Genomic DNA, 20,951 nt, shown 5'->3' on the forward strand with positions numbered 1-20,951 from the left:
GTACACATGAAAATTAGTGGAAGCTGTCATGTAGACCGGGGAGTGCACCGTAGTACCGGAACCGAGGGTACCTGTATAAGAGGTGGTCTGGTTGCACTGGTACTGTGGTGCGATTCATGTGAATGTGAAAACAATTCGATCTTGGGTCTGTACTTGTTCAGAAAGTAAAGCCCAATCAGAGGGACAAATGAATAGCTCACAACCAGCTTTCTCCTCAAAAGAGTCCGTTTGCAAGCAGCAGAAATTGTTATGCATCACACATACAGTACACTCAAGTGTCATTCACTCTGCTGCACTGTCACGCAAGAGTTGTTGAAGAAATAGAAGAACTGGATCTATTTGGATGCAGTTTTCTTTAATCAAATTAAACTCAGGATTACACTTCTTAGGCTCTTAGGTAGTGTTGTGTTCGAATCCACCTTAGTTGAGTCTGAGTTTGAGTCTTTAATCCAGTGGTTCCCAAACTTTTTCTGCCGGGCCCCCCTTTGGTAGACAAAACTACATGCACCTGGAAAAAGACAATTTCTATTTGAATATGTTTTTTAATATGTAATTTCTTCCTGTGATAGCAGAGCACGCGTTTCACCCTCATTACTCCAGACTTCAGTGTCACATGATCCTTCAGAAATCATTCTAATATGCTGATTTGCAGCTCAAGAAACATCTCGGTTACATGTGTAACTCTCATTCCCTGAAGGAGGGAATGGAGACATTGCGTCAGATGACCGACTAATAGGAATCTCGCTAGAGAGGCCAATCTACTTCGGGTGTAACTAAAACGAGCCAATGCACACTGGCATTTGATAGTTGCATCAGCTGCTCTGCCTCGCAGCACGTGTACATAATGAGCAGCAGATGTGGCAATGGGACGCGGCGTCTCCTTTCCCTCCTTCAGGGAACAAGGGTTACATACGTAACCGAGATGTTCCCTATCAGTCAGTCACTCTCGCCGTCATGTCGGATGACTGTCGTATTGGAATCCCTACCAAAGTGCCACAGCTGCTGCCCCCATCCAGTGCCCTGTGTGGAGCCTCCTTCTCCCTCTTACCTGATGGGACAGGGCTTACACAGAGAATGTCCATCAATGCTGTTCCGCATAACACATTCAGTGAGACTATTGGATAACACTGGGAAAGCGTGCTCTTTCCACTGGAAAGAAACCCTGCGGAAGCCACATCCTTCCCCGAAAGAGTTATGTGGAGATGTACATATGGACTAACCGTGCAGGGTTGTACTACAAATGGAAGATACTGGGGTGACTCCAACCTCATAAGAGATGGGTTCTCGCAGGGTTAAGACACGGGCTTCCAATTAGGAGCAACCGAGGAGCACTCAACAGGTTTAAACTCTGGAGAATATAATCACAACTGTTAAAGTGCAGCAACCCAACAAGAGACAGGCCTCTCGGTGCTTCTACACATTTGAGGTGAGAACACAGGAGGAAACCGGCTCTACACGTAGGCTATAGAATCTAGCCAACGTGTTAGGTGTCACCCAGCCCGCAGTTCTACAGATATCTGTTAGCGAGGCGCAACGTGCCAATACACAGGAGGATGCAACACTTCATGATGTTTTATTAACAAAGTTCGGGAGGAGCACGTTTAGATAATTAAACCTAATTAAACACATGTGCAGCACATTCAGACAATCAAACCTAATTAGACACGAGTGGACCACACTCTGTTAATCAACCCAATCAATGAGGTAAGAGGTGTATATATATATACTGCAAACTTACCTCTGTTCGTTGACAGTTTAACAGCATCCCTCCACCACCCCATCTCCTCACTTCTAGACCTAAATACTCTTACAACAACGTGGGAGTACTCTGGGTTCGGGCAAAATTTCCGAGCTCGGAGCCTTCCTCCGGACAGCACGCCAAATACGCATAATCTTTACTCTGTTTAATTGATGTAAGGGTGAACTCGTGAATTGTGGAGTGAGCTCGCAACCTGAGCGGACAAGGCACGAATTGTGAATGGTAAGCCAAGGCGATGGCATCCACTATCCAGTAGGGCTAGGTATCGGCAAGGGCCTCACGATACGATATATCGCAATATATTGCAATATTTAAAAAAAAACAAAAATGTAAAAAACAATAGAGCTGAAAATACAACTTGCCATGTGCCATCTGAGGTATTCTGGTATGTGTATCACATTATACTGCAGAAAAATAAAAACTTCCATTCCAATTTATTAGCAAAGCTATTTGCATTGCACAGTGTCACTGAAAAGTGAACACACTGAAATGTATGAAGTGCACATTGTCACTGAACACTTTTAACAAAAAAAATGAAGATGCCACAAAATGTATAAAACTGAAATTTCTTCAGTTGAAAATAAAGGTTATTTTGACGAATGTGGGTATCTAAACAGTGGTCCCCTGTGACATCCATAGTATCCTATATATTTTCCTACTATGGAAGTCAATGGGGACTAACAACTGTCTGGTTAGCCACATTCTTCAAAATATCTTCTTTTGTGTTCAACACAAGAAAGAAATTAATACAGGTTTAGAACAACATTAGAAAGTAAATAAGAACATAATTTACTCAAAACTCTTTCATTTTTTAACCCATTTAATCCCGAATTTTTCCCAGACACAAAAATATCCAAATCATGTGTCATTAGTATCCCTTTGAAACAATCAATTGTAATTTTTAGAAATTTTCATGGAAAAGTGTGTGAAAAAGTGTGTTTTATGATCGGTCACAATTGTGACCGGTGGGATACTGTGTTGTATCAACCATTGGACAGACTGAATATAGGTCTATTTGTCCTGTGCAGTGTGTTTGTGTGTGTGTTTTTGTGTTTCTCTCTCTCTCTCTCTCTCTCTCTCTCTCTGTGTGTGTGTGTGTGTGCATAAGAGTGTATAAAATATGTTCTCTAAATGCTCTCTCATTGTAAGTAAGTAAGTAAAGTTTATTTCTAAAGCGCTTTTCACAGATAAAATCACAAAGTGCTGTACACGAGAAAGGTAAAACAAAACAATATAAAAAATGTATATACATATGTCAAATCAAAGTGACACTAGTGAAAACCCATCAACCAAAAGCTTTCTCAAATAAACAAGTCTTCAAATCTTTTTTTAAAAGAGTCAACATTGTAGTGTGAATAATTTACATATAAGCCTTATACAATCGGCTAGCAATATGAATACTGGGAGCACCGTTATGAATATTGAGGTTAAGATAAAAAAACAACAACAATCATCAATGTATTTCAACATTGTAACTTTAGTGCAACTTACTTTAGTGCAACATTCATTTGAAAACGTTCATTTTTAGTGCAAAATTAATTTGAACACATTCATTTTTATGCAGTATGCATTGAACACACTGAACATGAAGGTAAACATTTAGGATAGAGGTAGCCGGCTGAATATGCTTTCAAGTATAGGCCTACACTGACTTTGAACAACAAAATAAAATAGGTTGTAGAACAAAGCAAAGCAATGCCTTGAATGACTAAAAAATAACATTTTCCTGGAACATTTAGGACATTTTGATTCTTCCTAGACTCTGTTTGTTTGTAACTGTATGCAACCACTTGTGTGTGCATGCTTGTAAACTCTATGTCCTGTTTTTCTTCTACACTCCATGGTACAGCTTGAAGCACTCAATGTGCAGTGGTACTTTGCATTTCTCACATGCATAGGTAGTGCGTTTCTCACAATGGCGACATCTCTGGAACCGGTGCATCGTGTTAATTGGCCAGTGGGAAGCTTTGTCGGATCTTGCCTGATCTTCAACGGTAGCACTCAGTAGAGATCTCCTTCCATGGCTCAGTGGTTTCATTCCAAACCTTTGCAGAAGAGACTGTGAGACTATCCGTGAGAAGGTGAGCAGGTCGATGGTCCCTCCAATAACATCTCTGTAAAAGAGATGGGCATTTACAAGAGCACTGTTGATAGACCATGCAAAGATGGGCCACCACCACTTCTTTGACCTGATTGAGATATGGTATCGTGAAACCTGTAGGTCGTGAAGGTCTACACCACCCATGTGCTCATTGTATCGGCTGATGCATTTTGGTTGTTGGACGTTGTCAAAGCCACGTCGATGCCTGTTCCATCTCTTGACAGAGGTCTCGGTGTATTTTTCATCCATGTTTGTTGCCACTGTGACAATGTTATTGTCTTTCCAACGGACCAGCAGCTTCTCTCCTTGGCACAGAACCTCAGAGGTTCCCCTGGGTAACTTCATGAAGGCATTCAGTGGTGTGAATGGGACATCAAACAGGCGGTTCTGCCTCATGGTTCCAGAGCTCCCATATCCTCTTTTTGTCATCTCATCCATGAGAGAAAGAGTGGTAAAGAGGTTGTCATGGAAGAACTTGCAACCCTGAGGCACCTGAGCTTGCTCTGCCAAACCTATGATAACGCTGGGTCCCTGACCCAACCCTGTCTCTGGGAGGAGAGTGTGCGATCCACAATATGGCTCCATGTGGTACAAGTATCCACTGGATGAGGCGAGGCTCCATACCTTGTAACCAAAGCGAATTGGTTTGCCTTTGATGAATTGTTTACATCCATGTCGGCCATAGTATGGGATCATGCTCTCATCCACTGACAGCCATTCCTGAAATGGCATGATTTTGTATGAGCGATTGAGCTCAGAGAAGATGGGTCTAACCTTAAAAAATGGGTCATCAGTGATCTTGGTGTTGTCAACCACATGAACTGAGGCCATTATATCATCAAAGCGGTTTCTCCGCATTGCACCTGAAATGCTCTCATTGTGCACATCATTGTCATCTGACCAGTACATGTGTCTTCTTGGGACAGAGCTGTATCCACTTGCAATTATGATCCCATAGAAGGTGAGGAGCTCATCCATACTTAGATTCAGTTGCTTTCCCTTGGTCTGGGTGGAGTAGAGGTTGGACATTTCATCTCTCTCAGGGTGGGTGGATACATCAGTAAGAAAACATCCACTGGGTTGGGGCAGCTTTGTTTTACACATTCTGCAGCATTTGGTCTGTATACTGTGTATTCTGGAATAACAGCAGTAGAAGGCCTCTTTGATCGCTTAAATACTCTATCTTTATTTTTGACCACTTGCAGTTTTGCCCTTGGTTCTTCTGGCTGACTTGGCTGAACCCTTTGGCGCTTAGAGATCCTTGCGTCTTCTGGCTGACCCCTCTGGCGCTTAGAGGTCCTTGCGTCTTCTGGCTGACCCCTCTGGCGCTTAGAGGTCCTTGCGTCTTCTGGCTGGCCCCTCTGGTGCTTAGAGGCCCTTGGGTCTTCTGGCTGGCCCCTCTGGCGCTTAGAGGCCCTTGGGTCTTCTCGCTGGCAAATGGCCTGTTTCCCCCTCATAGTCCATGTCAGACCCATCACTGTCACAATCACTGAGTACAGCATCTTTTTCATTTTGAGGGATGATTGCAATGCTGCATGTCTTGTCTGGGAACTCATCTTGATCCAACAAATCAAGAACTTGACTCAAAGTAAGTCTAAAAACACAGCAGAAAGTTTGGTAGTTAGCTAGCTAGTCTTCCTGGGGTCCGTGTGTGTGTGTGTGGTGTGTGTGTGCGTGCGTGCCTACCTCTAATTGTGTGTGTGTGTGTGTGTGTGTGTGTGTGTGTGTGTGTGTGTGTGCGTGTGTGGAAAGTTAGGTAGGAAGTTAGGTAGCAGCAGAATTAGCTAGCAGAATTAGTTAGCTAGCAAGTCTTCCTGGGGTCCGTGTGTGTGTGTGTGGTGTGCGTGTGTGTGCCAACCTGTAATTGTGTGTGTGTGTGCGTGTGTGGAAAGTTAGGTAGGAAGTTAGGTAGCAGCAGAATTAGCTAGCAGAATTAGTTAGCTAGCTAGTCTTCCTTGGGTCCGTGTGCGTGTGTGTGTGTGTGCGTTTACTTATATCACTTTTGGGTACATTCACCAGAATACACACCGGTAAACTGAGGACCACCCAAAAAATTGAGGACATTTTGTATGTCCTCATTTGTTTGACTATACAGTGGCATTCAGCATGCTCTAAAATGGTGTCCAGGCTTAAAATCTCACTTGTCCCAAAAAATCACTTTTAAGTGATTTGTGTACCTGAAGTGTGTATGCCCCCCCACTAAAGTGTGTATAACACAGCGCCCTCTAGGAGTACTGCACTTCCGGAAAAGATACACACTTCGGGGATTCTGACCAATCAGAGCGCAGGAAGCTACTACGAGAGCGGGAATTCATGATCTGACCAATCAGACGCCAATACGTCATCAACAAACATGGCGGAGGCAAAAAAAATCATGATTAATGAATGAATTGACAGAAAATTATAGATAAATTCCCAATAATTAGTATTTAAATAAAAATAGACTAATTTGCCCTGAGCTGGAGCTCTCGCGATTTATATGAGCATGTTTCTAAACTTTAATCCTCGCAGTTTTGCGCTCGCATCAGAGTCTGCTCTGTGTGTGTGTGAAGATCGCGCTGCTGCCCCGCACCCTATACAGAGACTATACGTTACAGCACGTACAGTAACTTACATAGGTGTTTGTTAATCATATAGGAACGAGTTTGAAGCGGGGAAGGGACAGGCACATTACGTCATGTGAATTTAAAAAGTACATATTTCCTTCCAAAAGCGGATCGAGGGACAATTGTTTAAATCTGTCAATATGTGTGATGATTTATTCATCTGAGTTTGTTCAATAAAAATACACAAGCCACAAAAAGATGTGAAAACATGCAAAAATCGCTTGCTTTTATGAGTGATTTTATTTGTTTTAAGTGTTTTCTCCTACTTTGCGCTCTGCCGTTCCCTGTCATATTATGAGCGATTTCCCTGAGCGAGAAGGAGAGCAGTTACTGCAAACATTCTCTTTATATTATATTATATTATATTGTATTATATAGAGGAGATCAGTTACTGCAAACATTCTCTTTATATTATATTATATTATATTATATAGAGGAGAGCAGTTACTGCAAACATTCTCATATTATATTATATTATATTATATTATATTATATTATATTATATTATATTATATTATATAGAGGAGAGCAGTTACTGCAAACATTCTCATATTATATTATATTATATTATATTATATTATATTATATTATATAGAGGAGAGCAGTTACTGCAAACATTCTCATATTATATTATATTATATTATATTATATTATATTATATAGAGGAGAGCAATTACTGCAAACATTCTCTTTATATTAACGTATATTATATTATATTATATAGAGGAGATCAGCTACAGCAAACATTCTCTTTATATTGTATTATATTATATTATATTATTATTGTCGCGTTCACTACGTCACGGGTGTTCAACAGAAATGTAACGCAGGTTAATAAGTGGGAGGTTCACTTACCTGATTGAAGTACGGGCCAGTCAAGAGTTGAAACGTGGACCAGTAAAACCCCAAAACAGTGTGTTAAAATCTAGTAATGAATGAGCACGGGTTATAAGCGGGAGCGAGTACTAGGTTTGGCATGTTGTCTCGTCAGGAGAGATGCGCCACCGGTAAGCTGCTATTTTTATCCATTGAGCTGCGGTTTAAGTTTGTTTGTCTGTTTACCCTGCCGCTGTGCTGCCGTTGTGTATGTGCGCGGTTTGTATGCTTGAAACTGTTATTTTGGTCACGCTGATAAAACCTTGTTTGCAGTCTGATGTTTAACGTTGTCGGCTCAATTCCATGTTTGAAATTGGAGCGTTTCACTGTCACACGAGTTACTTCCTGTTTGCGGTGCTGGATGGGTAATGTAGTTAATCACTTTACATTGGTAATGGATTGCTATGCTCAGCGTTGCTATTTAAAACTACACTCACTGTCTTTCACTTTAGGCCAACATACTGAGAACACTTTTGTGGTTTTGGGCTATTGGTTTAATGTGTAACATTGACATTCATGTACATTTGGTGTGTGTGAAATTGTTGCATTCCTGTGTTTAGATGCATGTGCTTTGTTTAGTCATTCAGTTTAAACACTAAGTATATTATAATATTTATAATACTAAATACTGACTATATTTGGAATTTATATTTTTATTTATATTTATATATTATTCGGATTTTATGGTATATTATGTATGTGACTATTAATATTGTTGTTTACACCATAGTTTTCTATTTCTACAGGTTTATAACCTGTTATTTGTGGACTAATCAACTGTGTATGGAAAATTAATCACAGTAAATAAAAAACCACAAAGAGTCATAACAACGTGTCCTCTCCTGACGCCCCGTTCGGTGGGGAGATTCTTAAAGAACCGAACAGTTATAAACCGCGGCCCACTGCACTGGATTGAGTGCAGCAAAAAACAGCCACGGACTGCTTCATTAAGGAAGCTCAATCAACCCAGGATCAACTGGCCTCTCACTTTTGTGACTGACCCCAAGTTTATCACCAATTAAACTGCCCGTTGATCAAGGATAAAAGAGCGTGTATACACATTGGCAGTGACAGCTCTCCAGTCAACACAAAGGGAGTAACAATGGCAGACTTGGAAAAGCTTAAAAGTGTGCGATCAAGAGCACAGGCTTCATTCACCAAAAGGGCTCATACTCTCACCAAGCCGGGACTCTTGGAACCGACTGAAGTTCTCAGGGAATGGAAGATTTTTAGGACAGACTTTTCTAAAGTTACAGATGCGGGACATGAGTATGCTGAAGCCCTGAGGGAATCAACGGATGAAGAGGTCATAGCATCTGCAAACCAAATTGATGTAAAGACAGCGGAGTGTGAGAACAGGTTCCTCGAGGTAAAGAGAGTCACCCAGGAAACCTTCTGGACCAGCTATGCAGAGGAGGTGTTTTTTAAGCAGGCTAAAACAGCTGATACGGCCATCACTCAGGCAGAGGAAGAGGAAGTTAACCCTCAGAAGTCAATCAAGTACCGCAGGCTAAGAAATAGAGGTCTTGAAAGAGAGGTCATTGAACTCGGAGAAATGCTGGTAGAGTGGAAGGAGTTGGTTCCTGGTCCGAAGGCATTAGATCTTAGGACACGCCACAAGACATTAAAGAAGAGGGTCCTGGCGTTGTCTGATAAACTGGAGGAGGACGAAGCAGACCAAGTAAAGGGTAGAGAAAGAAACCTGGGAGATGAGAGCAGCGCGGTTGGTGATCCGATACAAGATGCTTCTTTCCTCTCTCTCCCTGACATGTCTGCCGATCTCAAGCTGAAGCCCAAAACGTACACAGGGGCATTGAACATGAACACCCGGCCCCTCTTACAGCAAAGCAGCCCGGAAAGGACCAAAGGAAACTCTAATCTCAAGCCTCAAATCAGCCTTGAAAGAGCACGGCTACCCACTTTCTCTGGTGACATGAGGGACTATTACCGCTGGAAGACTGAGTGGGAGGACCTACAAGAATTGGGTAACCCACAAGGTGTGGAATGTATAAAAAAGTTCCACTTATTAAATAGTCTCCACGAAAAGGTCAAGAAGGATCTCGTCCTATCTAGCTGTGGATCCGCTGACGATATGTTCAGGCTGCTGGACAGTAAATACGGGAACAGAGCGAAAATAGTCCTACTGATCACCAACGAGGTCCAGTCTCTTCCCCCCGTCAAAGGAAACAATCCAAGAAGAACTATTGAGTTGATCCAGGCTGTGGAAAGGGCACTGTGCAACCTCCAGATTCTTGGTGAAGAGGACGCCGTGAAGAACCGTGTTGTTGCTCAGTCTCTTGAAAGCAAGCTTCCCAGTTCACTCAAGAAGGAGTGGATTATGCACAAAACTGACCCGGCAAACAGGTTCTCTCCACTGTATCATTTTGATTGCCTCCTAGGATTCTTGAAGAAGCAGGAGGAGATTCTTGAAGAATTGGATCAGTTGGAGTCAATCCCTGCAGACAAAGGCCCTGTGGAAAAGGGTGCTGCAGACTACCCAGATAAGAGGGGGAGGAAGGCTTTCACTAAATCCACAGCAGGTCAGAAGGACGACTATCCCAGCTGTACTGTCTGTGAAGATGACTCCCATGCTGGCAGACTATTTGCGTGCAAGGTCTTCAGAGAGCAAGATCTCTTAAGAAAAAGGGCCCATTTGAAGAGGCTAGGGTTGTGCTCCAAGTGTTTGCGGCACCACCCCAAGGATGGGAAAGGATGCACACCCAGATACCTCTGCCCAAAAGTAGACTGTCGAAAAGGAGGGGTGTCGGACCACAATTACCTTCTGTGTCCTAAGCCACCGACTCCAAAGAAGGACAGCAGCAGTGAGGAGCAGAGCACCATAAAAATTGGAGGAAAGAAACTTGGCCTAACCAATAAACAAGAGGAGTTTCTTGCAGAGCTTACTCCAGAACAAAGAGAGAAATACAAAAATGCGTTCTCAAACAACATATCATCAACTGTATGCGCCAAGGTTGGAGATGGACTGCAAGAACATCCAGTGGTGATGATGCTGATGGAAGTGACGACGAACTCGGGTTGCCTTATTGGCTCCCTAATCGACCTCGCATCGGATACCAATTATATCACCAATGAAACAGCTGATCACCTTGGTCTGTGCGGAGAGAACATCAGGCTTATAGTCCATGGAGTCGGGGGGATGAAGAAGACTGTCCTGACCAAAAGATATTCCCTGAGGCTGAAGGTAAAGACATCCAAGGGAAAAGTGGCAGAGCATAGAATTCTCTGCTATGGCCTGGAAAACATTGCGGAGGTGACTCAATCAGTCACTGCCGAGCAACTGCAGAAGTTCTTCCCCAATGTACCCAGAGACGAACTGGTCCGTCCAACAAAAATTGACCTCCTTATCAGTCACCGGGAAGGTCGTCTTGTTCCCCAGCCAATCAAGATTGTGGGAGACCTCGTCCTCTGGGATGGCCCGCTGGGAAAGACTGTTGGGGGAACCCATCCCGATCTCATTGAGACAGTCGACCTGGCCGTGTACCGCTCTGAAACTCACCTTGCAAGGACCATGAGATCGGCTTCGATGGCGTATAAAGAGACCATCATACCTCAAAAAGAGGAAGAAAATGCGCTTGTCCGGAGCACCGTAACCGCCAACAAAGAGGTCTTCGAGTGGTTCAGGTGGGACAGCATCGGAGCTGCGTGCAGTCCTCAATGTGGCGGCTGCAAGTGTGGTAGGTGCCCCCCTGGAGGAAAAGAAATGACCCTCAAGGAAGAGCGGGACCTGGAAAAGATAAAAGGATGCCTAACATACGTGTTGGCGGACAAACACAGCAACTCACCCCACTGGGACGCAGCTTATCCCTGGAAGACAGACCTCACAACACTGCCAGACAATCGGCAGGCAGTGGAGGCAACCTTCAGAAACACTGAGAAACGTCTGGAGAAGGAACCTGTGTGGAAGGCTGCATACAAAGAACAAATACATGAAATGGTTTCAAGAGGGGCTGCTGCAAAACTCACCAGGGAGGAAATTAACAACTGGGAAGGACCTAAATGGTACATCAGCCATCTGGTTGCACCGAACCCTCACTCTTCCTCAACCCCTGTGAGAATTGTGTGGAATAGTAGCCAAGAATTCCGAGGCATAAGTCTAAATGATCTCCTTCACAAGGGTCCCGATGTACTCAATCCCATCAGAGGTGTCCTTCTGAGGTTCAGGAGTGGACTCCATGCCGCACTGGGTGACGTAAAAAAGATGTATAACTCAGTGTGGCTAAAGGATGATGAAGTTCACCTCCACCGCTTTCTCTGGAGAGACAACCCTGAGGACGACATTGAGGTGTTTGCAGTCGTCAGAGTCAATATCGGTGATAAACCCGCAGGATGTATCGCCCAAGTTGCAATGAAGGAGACGGCCAACCTTCCTCAGTTTGCTAATATGATTGAAGAACGGCGAGCTCTGACTGAGGACAGCTATGTGGATGACATCCTGACCTCACACGATGACCTTAAGACGCTGGAAAGGATCACCAAAGGGGTAGAGGAGGTTTTGAAAGCGGGAGGCTTCTTCCTCAAACCGTGGGTTCTGTCACGCCAAAGTGGGAGGAGTGGAGCCCCTGCTGAAACAATTGTACCCAGGACCCTGGTACTGCCCAACCAAATGCATGATGGGGAGAACAAAGCACTTGGAGTCGGCTACGAACCTGAGACAGACGAGCTTCGGTTGCTGACTTCTATCAACTTCTCTAAGAAAAGAGGGAAAATGAGGACAGGATTTCATCTGAGCATGGAGGATGTCAGGGAAGGAACACCAAATCCCCTTACCCGACGCATACTTCTTAGCCAGATTGCCGCATTATACGACCCGGTTGGTCTTGCCTCACCAGCCAAACAGAAGGGAGTGATGTTGGTACGAGAATCATTCCAGGAAGCTGGCAAGGACAACCACCCATCTAAAGACACATGGGATGCCCCTCTCTCACTAAAACTCAGAGAAGCCGCAATAACGCTCTTTGAAGAAATCGTGAGACTTGGCCAGGTAAGGTTTGAGAGAAGTCTCACGCCGCCTGGAGCCATAGGCCCACCAATAGGGATCACGTTCTCAGATGGAAGCGAATCCTCCTTTGGAGCTGTACTCTACCTGCGGTGGGAAACCCGAGACAAAGTTGTAATGAAGTTGGTGGAATCCAAGGCTAAACTCACCCCTCTCGATCAAAAGGGAGATGTGATCAAGGCGGAACTCTGTGGCGCGGTCTTCGCTACCCGCCTAAAAAAGTATTTTGAGAAGCACTGCCACATTAAAGTCAAGCAATGGATTCACTTTGTGGACAGCCAAACAATCCTGGCAGCCATCCAAAAGGACAGCTACGGCTTCCAGACCTTTTTCGCTAATCGAATCGGTGAGATTCAGAAAGCCGGACAAGTGGAAGATTGGAGGTGGATTGAAGGCAGAAGAAACATTGCTGACATACTTACCAGAGGTGCAACTCCTGAGGAACTTAATGAAGGGTCAGAGTGGCAGCAAGGCCCTGAGTTCTTGAAATTGCCCAAGACTGACTGGCCTATGAAGATGGCCAGTGAAATTACACCCTCTGCTGCTGAAGATGTGGGAAAACTTCAGCGGAAAGCCTTCTCAGCAGTGGTCACCAGGGCCCAGTCGAAAGAAAGAACTGGCCTCAACGGACCTGACATCAAGGCGGACCTCAAGCATGAAGGAGTCAATGGTAGACCGACATCACCAGCTGTCCCGGGTGCAACATCAGCAGCAGACAGACAGAGAAGGCCCTGGGCAATTGGACTGGTACGCCTTGTGGAACCTCAACGCTTCAGTTCTCTCTCCAAGCTGTGTGGTTCCATAGCCTGGACTCGACGGGCTGCAGAAACATGGCTGAGAAGATGCCAGGCATCAGACTCAGCAAAGTGGGAGGCAAACTGCTCTATCCTGTCTACTGAGGAGAGAGCGCAAGCCTTCCGAGACCTGGTCCTCGCAGCCCAAAATGGCAGCCAGTTTCTGGACTCAATGCTGAACCGCTTGGTGGTCCACAAGGACGAGAGCACAGGAATCCTTCTCTGTGGAGGACGAATCCAGTCCTGGAAAGAAGATGGAACAGCTGTTCCTTTAATTCCATTTCGTTCATGGCTCGCAACGCTACTGTCAAGAGAAGCTCATAACGAGAACCATGAAGGTGTTGCTGCCACGCTTCTGCGCACCAGGAGGAAAGCATGGATTGTGCAAGGTCGGAGGATAGTAAAGAGAGTTGCAAACGACTGTATAACATGTCGCAAACTAAAAGGGAAGATGTGCCAGCAGAAGATGAGTGATCTGCCGCCAGAACGCTCACAGCGTGCTAACCCATTTGAGTATACCACACTTGACCTCTTCGGCCCCTTCGAAATCAAGGATGCTGTCAAGAAAAGAACAGGGAAAAAAGTCTGGGGCATAGTATTCTGTTGCATGGCATCAAGGGCAGTTCATGCGGACCTCATTGACGACCAATCATCTGAAAGCTTTCTCCAAACTTACTCTCGCTTCGTAGCATTAAGAGGCCATCCCAGAAAATTGTGGTCAGATAGGGGAACCAATTTTATTGGAGCTAAACCTGCCCTACAAGACTTGCATAGGTACTTAGCTACCTTACGGGAAGCATCAATTGAGGACAAAGCCGCCAAGAATGGGACAGTGTGGGCATGGAACTTTCATCCGGCTGACGCACCTCATCGCAACGGGGCTGCGGAAGCTGCAGTTAAGCTCATAAAAAGGGCTCTCACTAGCCTCGGAGGGACAACAAGCTCACTCACCTGGGGTGAACTCCAAACCCTCTTCTACCAGGCAGCTAACCTCACCAATGAAAGGCCAATTGACGCCAGGGCACAAGAACAAGAAGACTCTGTAGAGTATTTGACCCCCAATACTCTGCTTCTTGGGAGAACTAGGCAAGGAGGAGATACAGGAGGAATTGACTTATGCACTCATCCCTGGCGCCGTCTCAGAGCCATCCAGATTGGTGTGGATATGTTCTGGAAGAAGTGGAGTGAACTAGCCGGACCTAATCTATTCATTCGGCCAAAGTGGCACCAGACCCAACGGAATGTAGCAATCGGTGACATTGTTTGGATTGCTGATCAAAACGCACTGCGAGGGCAATTCCGGCTGGGACGGATCCAGGCCGTGTACCCTGACAAGAGAGGACTTGTGAGAGACGCAGACGTTAAGACGTGTGCAGGCCCCCCTGCCTCCCTAATAGTTGGGCAACTTAAGAGGAACCCTCAGCAGCTGACGTCAGTCATCCTACGGAGAGACGTGAGAAGACTGGTAGTCCTCATCCCTGTGGAAGACCAGTGACTCCTAGACCTCGTCTCTTCGGCCACCAATCCTGCAGGTGCTGCCCAAGCGCCCAAACCCCCGTTTCTGAAGGCATAACCTCAGGATACCTCTCTGTTTCTTGCTCTCTCTCTCCCTCGCTGGTTGGTACGTATCTATGCCACCTTTGCCCACTTGCACCACCATTCACGAAGAATGAAGAGTACATACCCCATATGACCAAACCTGGCAGAATACCACACATCTGTCAGGGGAGGTGCCTGAACAGTGACAATGGTGTCCTATTCTTCATGATTCATAAAAAAAATAAAAATAAAAAAAAAAATTAAAAAAAAAATGTAATGTTTTGTCTGTGACCGCCTTGAATCACATGATCAGTCGGTCAAGTGGGAGGTGTCGCGTTCACTACGTCACGGGTGTTCAACAGAAATGTAACGCAGGTTAATAAGTGGGAGGTTCACTTACCTGATTGAAGTACGGGCCAGTCAAGAGTTGAAACGTGGACCAGTAAAACCCCAAAACAGTGTGTTAAAATCTAGTAATGAATGAGCACGGGTTATAAGCGGGAGCGAGTACTAGGTTTGGCATGTTGTCTCGTCAGGAGAGATGCGCCACCGGTAAGCTGCTATTTTTATCCATTGAGCTGCGGTTTAAGTTTGTTTGTCTGTTTACCCTGCCGCTGTGCTGCCGTTGTGTATGTGCGCGGTTTGTATGCTTGAAACTGTTATTTTGGTCACGCTGATAAAACCTTGTTTGCAGTCTGATGTTTAACGTTGTCGGCTCAATTCCATGTTTGAAATTGGAGCGTTTCACTGTCACACGAGTTACTTCCTGTTTGCGGTGCTGGATGGGTAATGTAGTTAATCACTTTACATTGGTAATGGATTGCTATGCTCAGCGTTGCTATTTAAAACTACACTCACTGTCTTTCACTTTAGGCCAACATACTGAGAACACTTTTGTGGTTTTGGGCTATTGGTTTAATGTGTAACATTGACATTCATGTACATTTGGTGTGTGTGAAATTGTTGCATTCCTGTGTTTAGATGCATGTGCTTTGTTTAGTCATTCAGTTTAAACACTAAGTATATTATAATATTTATAATACTAAATACTGACTATATTTGGAATTTATATTTTTATTTATATTTATATATTATTCGGATTTTATGGTATATTATGTATGTGACTATTAATATTGTTGTTTACACCATAGTTTTCTATTTCTACAGGTTTATAACCTGTTATTTGTGGACTAATCAACTGTGTATGGAAAATTAATCACAGTAAATAAAAAACCACAAAGAGTCATAACAACGTGTCCTCTCCTGACGCCCCGTTCGGTGGGGAGATTCTTAAAGAACCGAACAATTATATTATATAGAGGAGATCAGTTACTGCAAACATTCTCTTTATATTATATTATATAAAGGAGAGCAGTTACAGCAACAATTCTAATGATACTATATTATTATATTAATTATATTACAGTTTTTCTCAGTTGCTTTGGTGCATTTCTCAGATCACAACTAAAATTCTTACTTGTTCAATCTCCACATTATCTACTTGTGCACCTCATAAAAGCAATTTCTCATTCTTTTGAACAAATTGCAGTACATTCATGCAGTTGATTATGTGCAAATGTATGCTGTTTCTTACATTATTAATTGCTTATGTCATGTTTATAAAAATGTATTATACTGGTTCTCTGTTGAATAGTCTTACCCCACAAAACATATAGGCATTAGTTCCATAAGTCATTAAATGCAGAATTGGTTGAACTAGTTGTCATAAACTGTCAAACATATTTTCTATACAATTCTATTAGACTTTTTTTGTCCTGAATTGTTGAATTGCAGAGGTGAGTTCTGAATTTCACTAATGAAGGGGAATGTAAAGCATTAGATCAATCAATGATCAACCAGTTCTCTATAATAGCTCAGAGTGCATCTCATGAAGCTTCATCTGGGATGCATACAGAGCACAACACGTTACACACTCTGAGAGAGGAAGAACAACAGGGTGAACAGCCGAGAAGAAGAAGAGGAGCAAGGATGTGTGGTGGAAGGGTAAGGAGGTAAAACAGAGGAACAGGCTAAGATTGTGTGTTTCAGAAGAAATAAGTGCCATTATTGTAGATCATGTTCTCATTCATGACCTTATGGCCGAGGCTGGTTGAAGGGTGCAGCCGAATGTTGGGAGAACAACCGTGTGTCTTCAATCATTCAAGCGTTTGTAGACAGAACAGGTGTGTAATCAGACAGTGTTCACTCTACTGCACTGTACTGTTCACCATAAACTGTAGACTTACTGTAATGCTATAGGCTATTACAGAAGTCTACTTGCATTATACATTATACAGTAAATATACTTGATAGAGACACGTACATACAGTATATGTGTGATAGTCTTGTTTTTTATATCACAATGCCACTGTACTGTAATCTTTTGTCAGACCAACAGTAAAAGTGCATATGTGAATCCTGTCCAGTCTCCTCTAGAGTAATGCGTATATGTGTGCTGTTTAAATTTATGTCATTCAGATACAGTGCAGTATTTTGTATTTTCAATCATTGTCATCAAAATCGTAGCCATAGTTTACATCTGAAACTAAGCATTTTGACATTCTTGTTTGTGAACAATGACACAAGGATATGTTCTTTGATATTGTACTAAGGATTTTGAGCAAGTTACAGGAGTTTGATGGTAGGCTAATCTATTGTGTTCTGCTGTTTGTACGAAATGCACTTAGGTACTGGTGTGCAAATCTTAAGGATGATTCAATAAATGTACTAAAGTGACTGATAATAACTGTTAATAGAGCAGTTACAGCAAACATTATGTAACTGCTGTCTCTCTCTCTCTCTCTCTCTCTCTCTCTCTCTATATATACAGTCCCCTCCAAAAGTATTGGAACAGTGAGGCCAATTCCTTTCTTTTTCCTGTAGACTGAAAATATATGGGTTTGACATCAAAAGATGAATATGAGACAAGAGATCAACATTTCAGCTTTTATTTCCAGGTATTTACATCTGGATCTGATACACAACTTAGAAGATATAACTTTTTGTTTGAACCCACCAATTTGCTCATCTGACCAAAAGTATTGGAACAGATTAACTTAAAATAGATTAAAGTGAATAAGACTTAATATTTAGTTGCAAATCCTTTGCTTGCAATAACTGCATCAAGCCTGTGACCCATTGACATAACCAAACTTTTGCATTCTTCTTTTGTAATGCTTTTCCAGGCTTTCACCGCAGCCTCTTTCAGTTGTTGTTTGTTTTGGGGGGCTGCTCCCTTCAGTCTCTTTTTAAGCAGGTAAAATGCATGCTCTATAGGGTTTAAGTCTGGAGATTGACTTGGCCAGTCTAAAACCTTCCACTTCTTGCCCCTGATGAACTCCTTTGTTGTTTTGGCACTGTGTTTTGGGTCATTGTCTTGCTGCATGATGAAGGATCTCCCAATCAGTTTGGTTGCATTTTCCTGTAAATTGGTAGACAAAATGTGTCTGTACACTTCTGAGTTCATTTTGCTGCTGCCATCATGTGTTACATCATCAATGAAGATTAATGAGCCCGTCCCAGAAGAAGCCATGCAAGCCCAAGCCATGACATTACCTCCTCCGTGTTTCACAGATGAGCTTGTGTGTTTAGGGTCATGAGCAGATCCTTTTTTTCTCCAAACTTTAGCCTTTCCATCACTTTGGTAAAGGTTAATCTTTGTCTCATCAGTCCATAAAACTTTGCTCCAGAATGTTTGAGGCTTGTCTCTGTACTGTTTGGCAAATTCCAGCCTGGCCTTCTTATTCTTCTTGCTAATGAGAGGTTTGCATCTTCTGGTGTAGCCTCTGTACTTTTGTTCATGAAGTCTTCTGCGAACAGTAGATTGTGATACCTTCACTCCTGCCCTCTGGAGGTTGTTGCTGATGTCACTAACGGTTGTTTTGGGGTCTTTCTTTACAGCTCTCACAATGATTCTGTCGTCAACTGCTGATGTTTTCCTTGGTCTACCCATTCGAGGTCTGTTACTTAGTACACCTGTGGTTTCTTTCTTTCTCAGGACATTCCAAATGGTTGTACTGGCTATGGCCAATGTTTGTGCGATGGCTCTGATTGATTTTCCATCTTCTCTCATCTTCACAATTGCTTGTTTTTCACCCATAGACAGTTCTCTGGTTTTCATGATGGTTACACGTCTAATTATAAATGCAGTCTGCACAGGCAAAACCAAAATCTGAAACTGAGCGCAGACATTCAGTGCTATTTATTGTTTGAATAATCAATGTAATAGGACACACCAGGGCAACAAAACACACCTGCCAGTCACATGTTCCAATACTTTTGGTCACATGAGCAATGAGTGGGTTCAAACAAAAGATTGTATCTTCTAAGTTGTGTATCAGATCCAGATGTAAATACCTGGAAATAAAAGCTGAAATGTTGATCTCTTATCTCATATTAATTTTTTTTTGTCAAACCCAAATATTTTCAGTCAACAGAAAAAATAAAGGAATTGGCCACACTGTTCCAATACTTTTGGAGGGGACTGTATATATATATATATATATAGAGAGAGAGAGTCTCTCTCTCTCTCTCTCTCTCTCTCTCTCTCTCTCTCTCTATATAGAGAGAGAGAGAAAGAGAGAGAGAGAGAAAGAGAGAGAGAGAGAGAGAGAGAGAGAGATAGAGACAGCAGTTACATATAGTCATAATACAAAAGAAAAAAAGTGTTTAAAAGAATCATGAATCAAGCTGACACGTTTAAATGTTTGTTTACAGATGTATTTTGTTCTTACTTTGATTTTAAAAGCCATTGGATCTACACTAACCCTAACCCTAACCCTAACCCTAGCTCTGTCTCTGCCTGTCAGACTGACTGAGATCTGCTCATACTGGCCCTCATTTATCAAAAGTGCGTACACCAAATTTCCAGCGTACACCTGGCGTACACCCAAAACCACGTTGACTTTGAGATTTATCAATATGGACGTTGGCGTACGGCACGCTCAAATCCTACGCCAGCTCAGGAGGTGGTGTACGCACGTTTTGAGTGCGGGAATGCGCAAAAAAACAATTCCTAACACCACAAAACGCACTGACAAACTAAAAGATATAATATATTATGACCCACTGTAAAAAAACAACAACATAGTAATTATAAACTTCAGTGTTTATTTTTGTGCAACATGGACTTCAATGTTTAATTTGTGTGACTTTACCAAAGCATTTGAATTGTAGGCATATGTATTCCTTCAGTTGCGAGCCTGTGCGCTTTACCTGACGTTTCAAGCCTTGTTTATACTTTCGCCTGGCTCCGCAGCGCGAGTCTCCGCAGACTGCGCGCGCACCTCCCCAAACGGACGAGGCGTTTATACTCGACGCGCTCGCCGTTGTACTATTCTTTGAAACGATGGTTAGGCCAGGGTTAGGCCCGGCAGGTATGCACGGACTGGGTTTAGTAATGAAAGGCTTTCAATGACCAAAAAAATAATTCAGACTGACAAAATAATAAAAATGCCATTCTTCTTCTTTTAAATAATAATAATAATACAAATAATAATAACGACATTCTTCTTCTAAATAACAATAAGTGTCATTAATAATAAAAGTCTAGAAATCAATTTTGTTTCTTTCCACTTCCCTGGTTTCGCTTTCTCTTTCTCAAAGAAGTTTCTCTTCTTTGCCGTCTTCCGTGTGTCCATGGCGTAAAATGTGTGCGTGGGGGGAGCGGAGACTTGAATATATTAGGGGCGTGTTATTCTAATGACGATCGTTTTCAGCCGCGGCATTTATCAAGGGCAGGTATTGCGTACACCTGGATTTCAAAGGTACGCACAGCTTCATAAATCAGGCGATGAGAGGAGTGTAAGCATAATCTTACGCCAATATATACGCCCGTTTCTACGCAAGATTGATAAATGAGGGCCACTGTGATCAGCCGCCCTTCCCCCACAGCACTGACTCTGATCGCGTGCGCGCCCTTCCCCCACAGCACTGAGACTGATCGCGTGCGCGCCCTTCACCCACAGCACTGAGACTGATCGCGTGCGCGCCCTTCCCCCACAGCACTGAGACTGATCGCGTGCGCGCCCTTCACCCACAGCACTGAGACTGATCGCGTGCGCGCCCTTCCCCCACAGCACTGAGACTGACTGCAGAGTGAAAGAGATGAGATGAATGAACAGACTGACCAGTGACAGAGAGATAGGTAATCAGCAGTGCTGCTCAAAAGATGACAATCTGTTGTGGCTATGCGTTTTTAAAGCACTTTTACATTGTCTAACAGCTTCTCCGCCCTTTAATGTAAATACCATTCATTTAT

The 20,951-nt window shown here is 43.3% G+C and overlaps 1 protein-coding gene across 1 annotated transcript; it reads right to left on the reverse strand.

The window, feature by feature from the left end:
• Window positions 1-3,590: 3,590 nt before the first annotated feature.
• Window positions 3,591-4,838, reverse strand: LOC311082161 (piggyBac transposable element-derived protein 3-like; the record flags this gene model as incomplete). Its single annotated transcript, XM_084112903.1, has 1 exon — window positions 3,591-4,838. The coding sequence occupies one exon, from the start codon at window positions 4,836-4,838 to the stop codon at window positions 3,591-3,593; it is 1,248 nt and encodes a 415-aa protein (XP_083969029.1).
• Between the last annotated feature and the right edge of the window lie 16,113 nt (window positions 4,839-20,951).

Source organism: Abramis brama, assembly GCF_963993115.1.
Source record: "Abramis brama genome assembly, chromosome: 4".
Taxonomy (NCBI): domain Eukaryota; kingdom Metazoa; phylum Chordata; class Actinopteri; order Cypriniformes; family Leuciscidae; genus Abramis; species Abramis brama.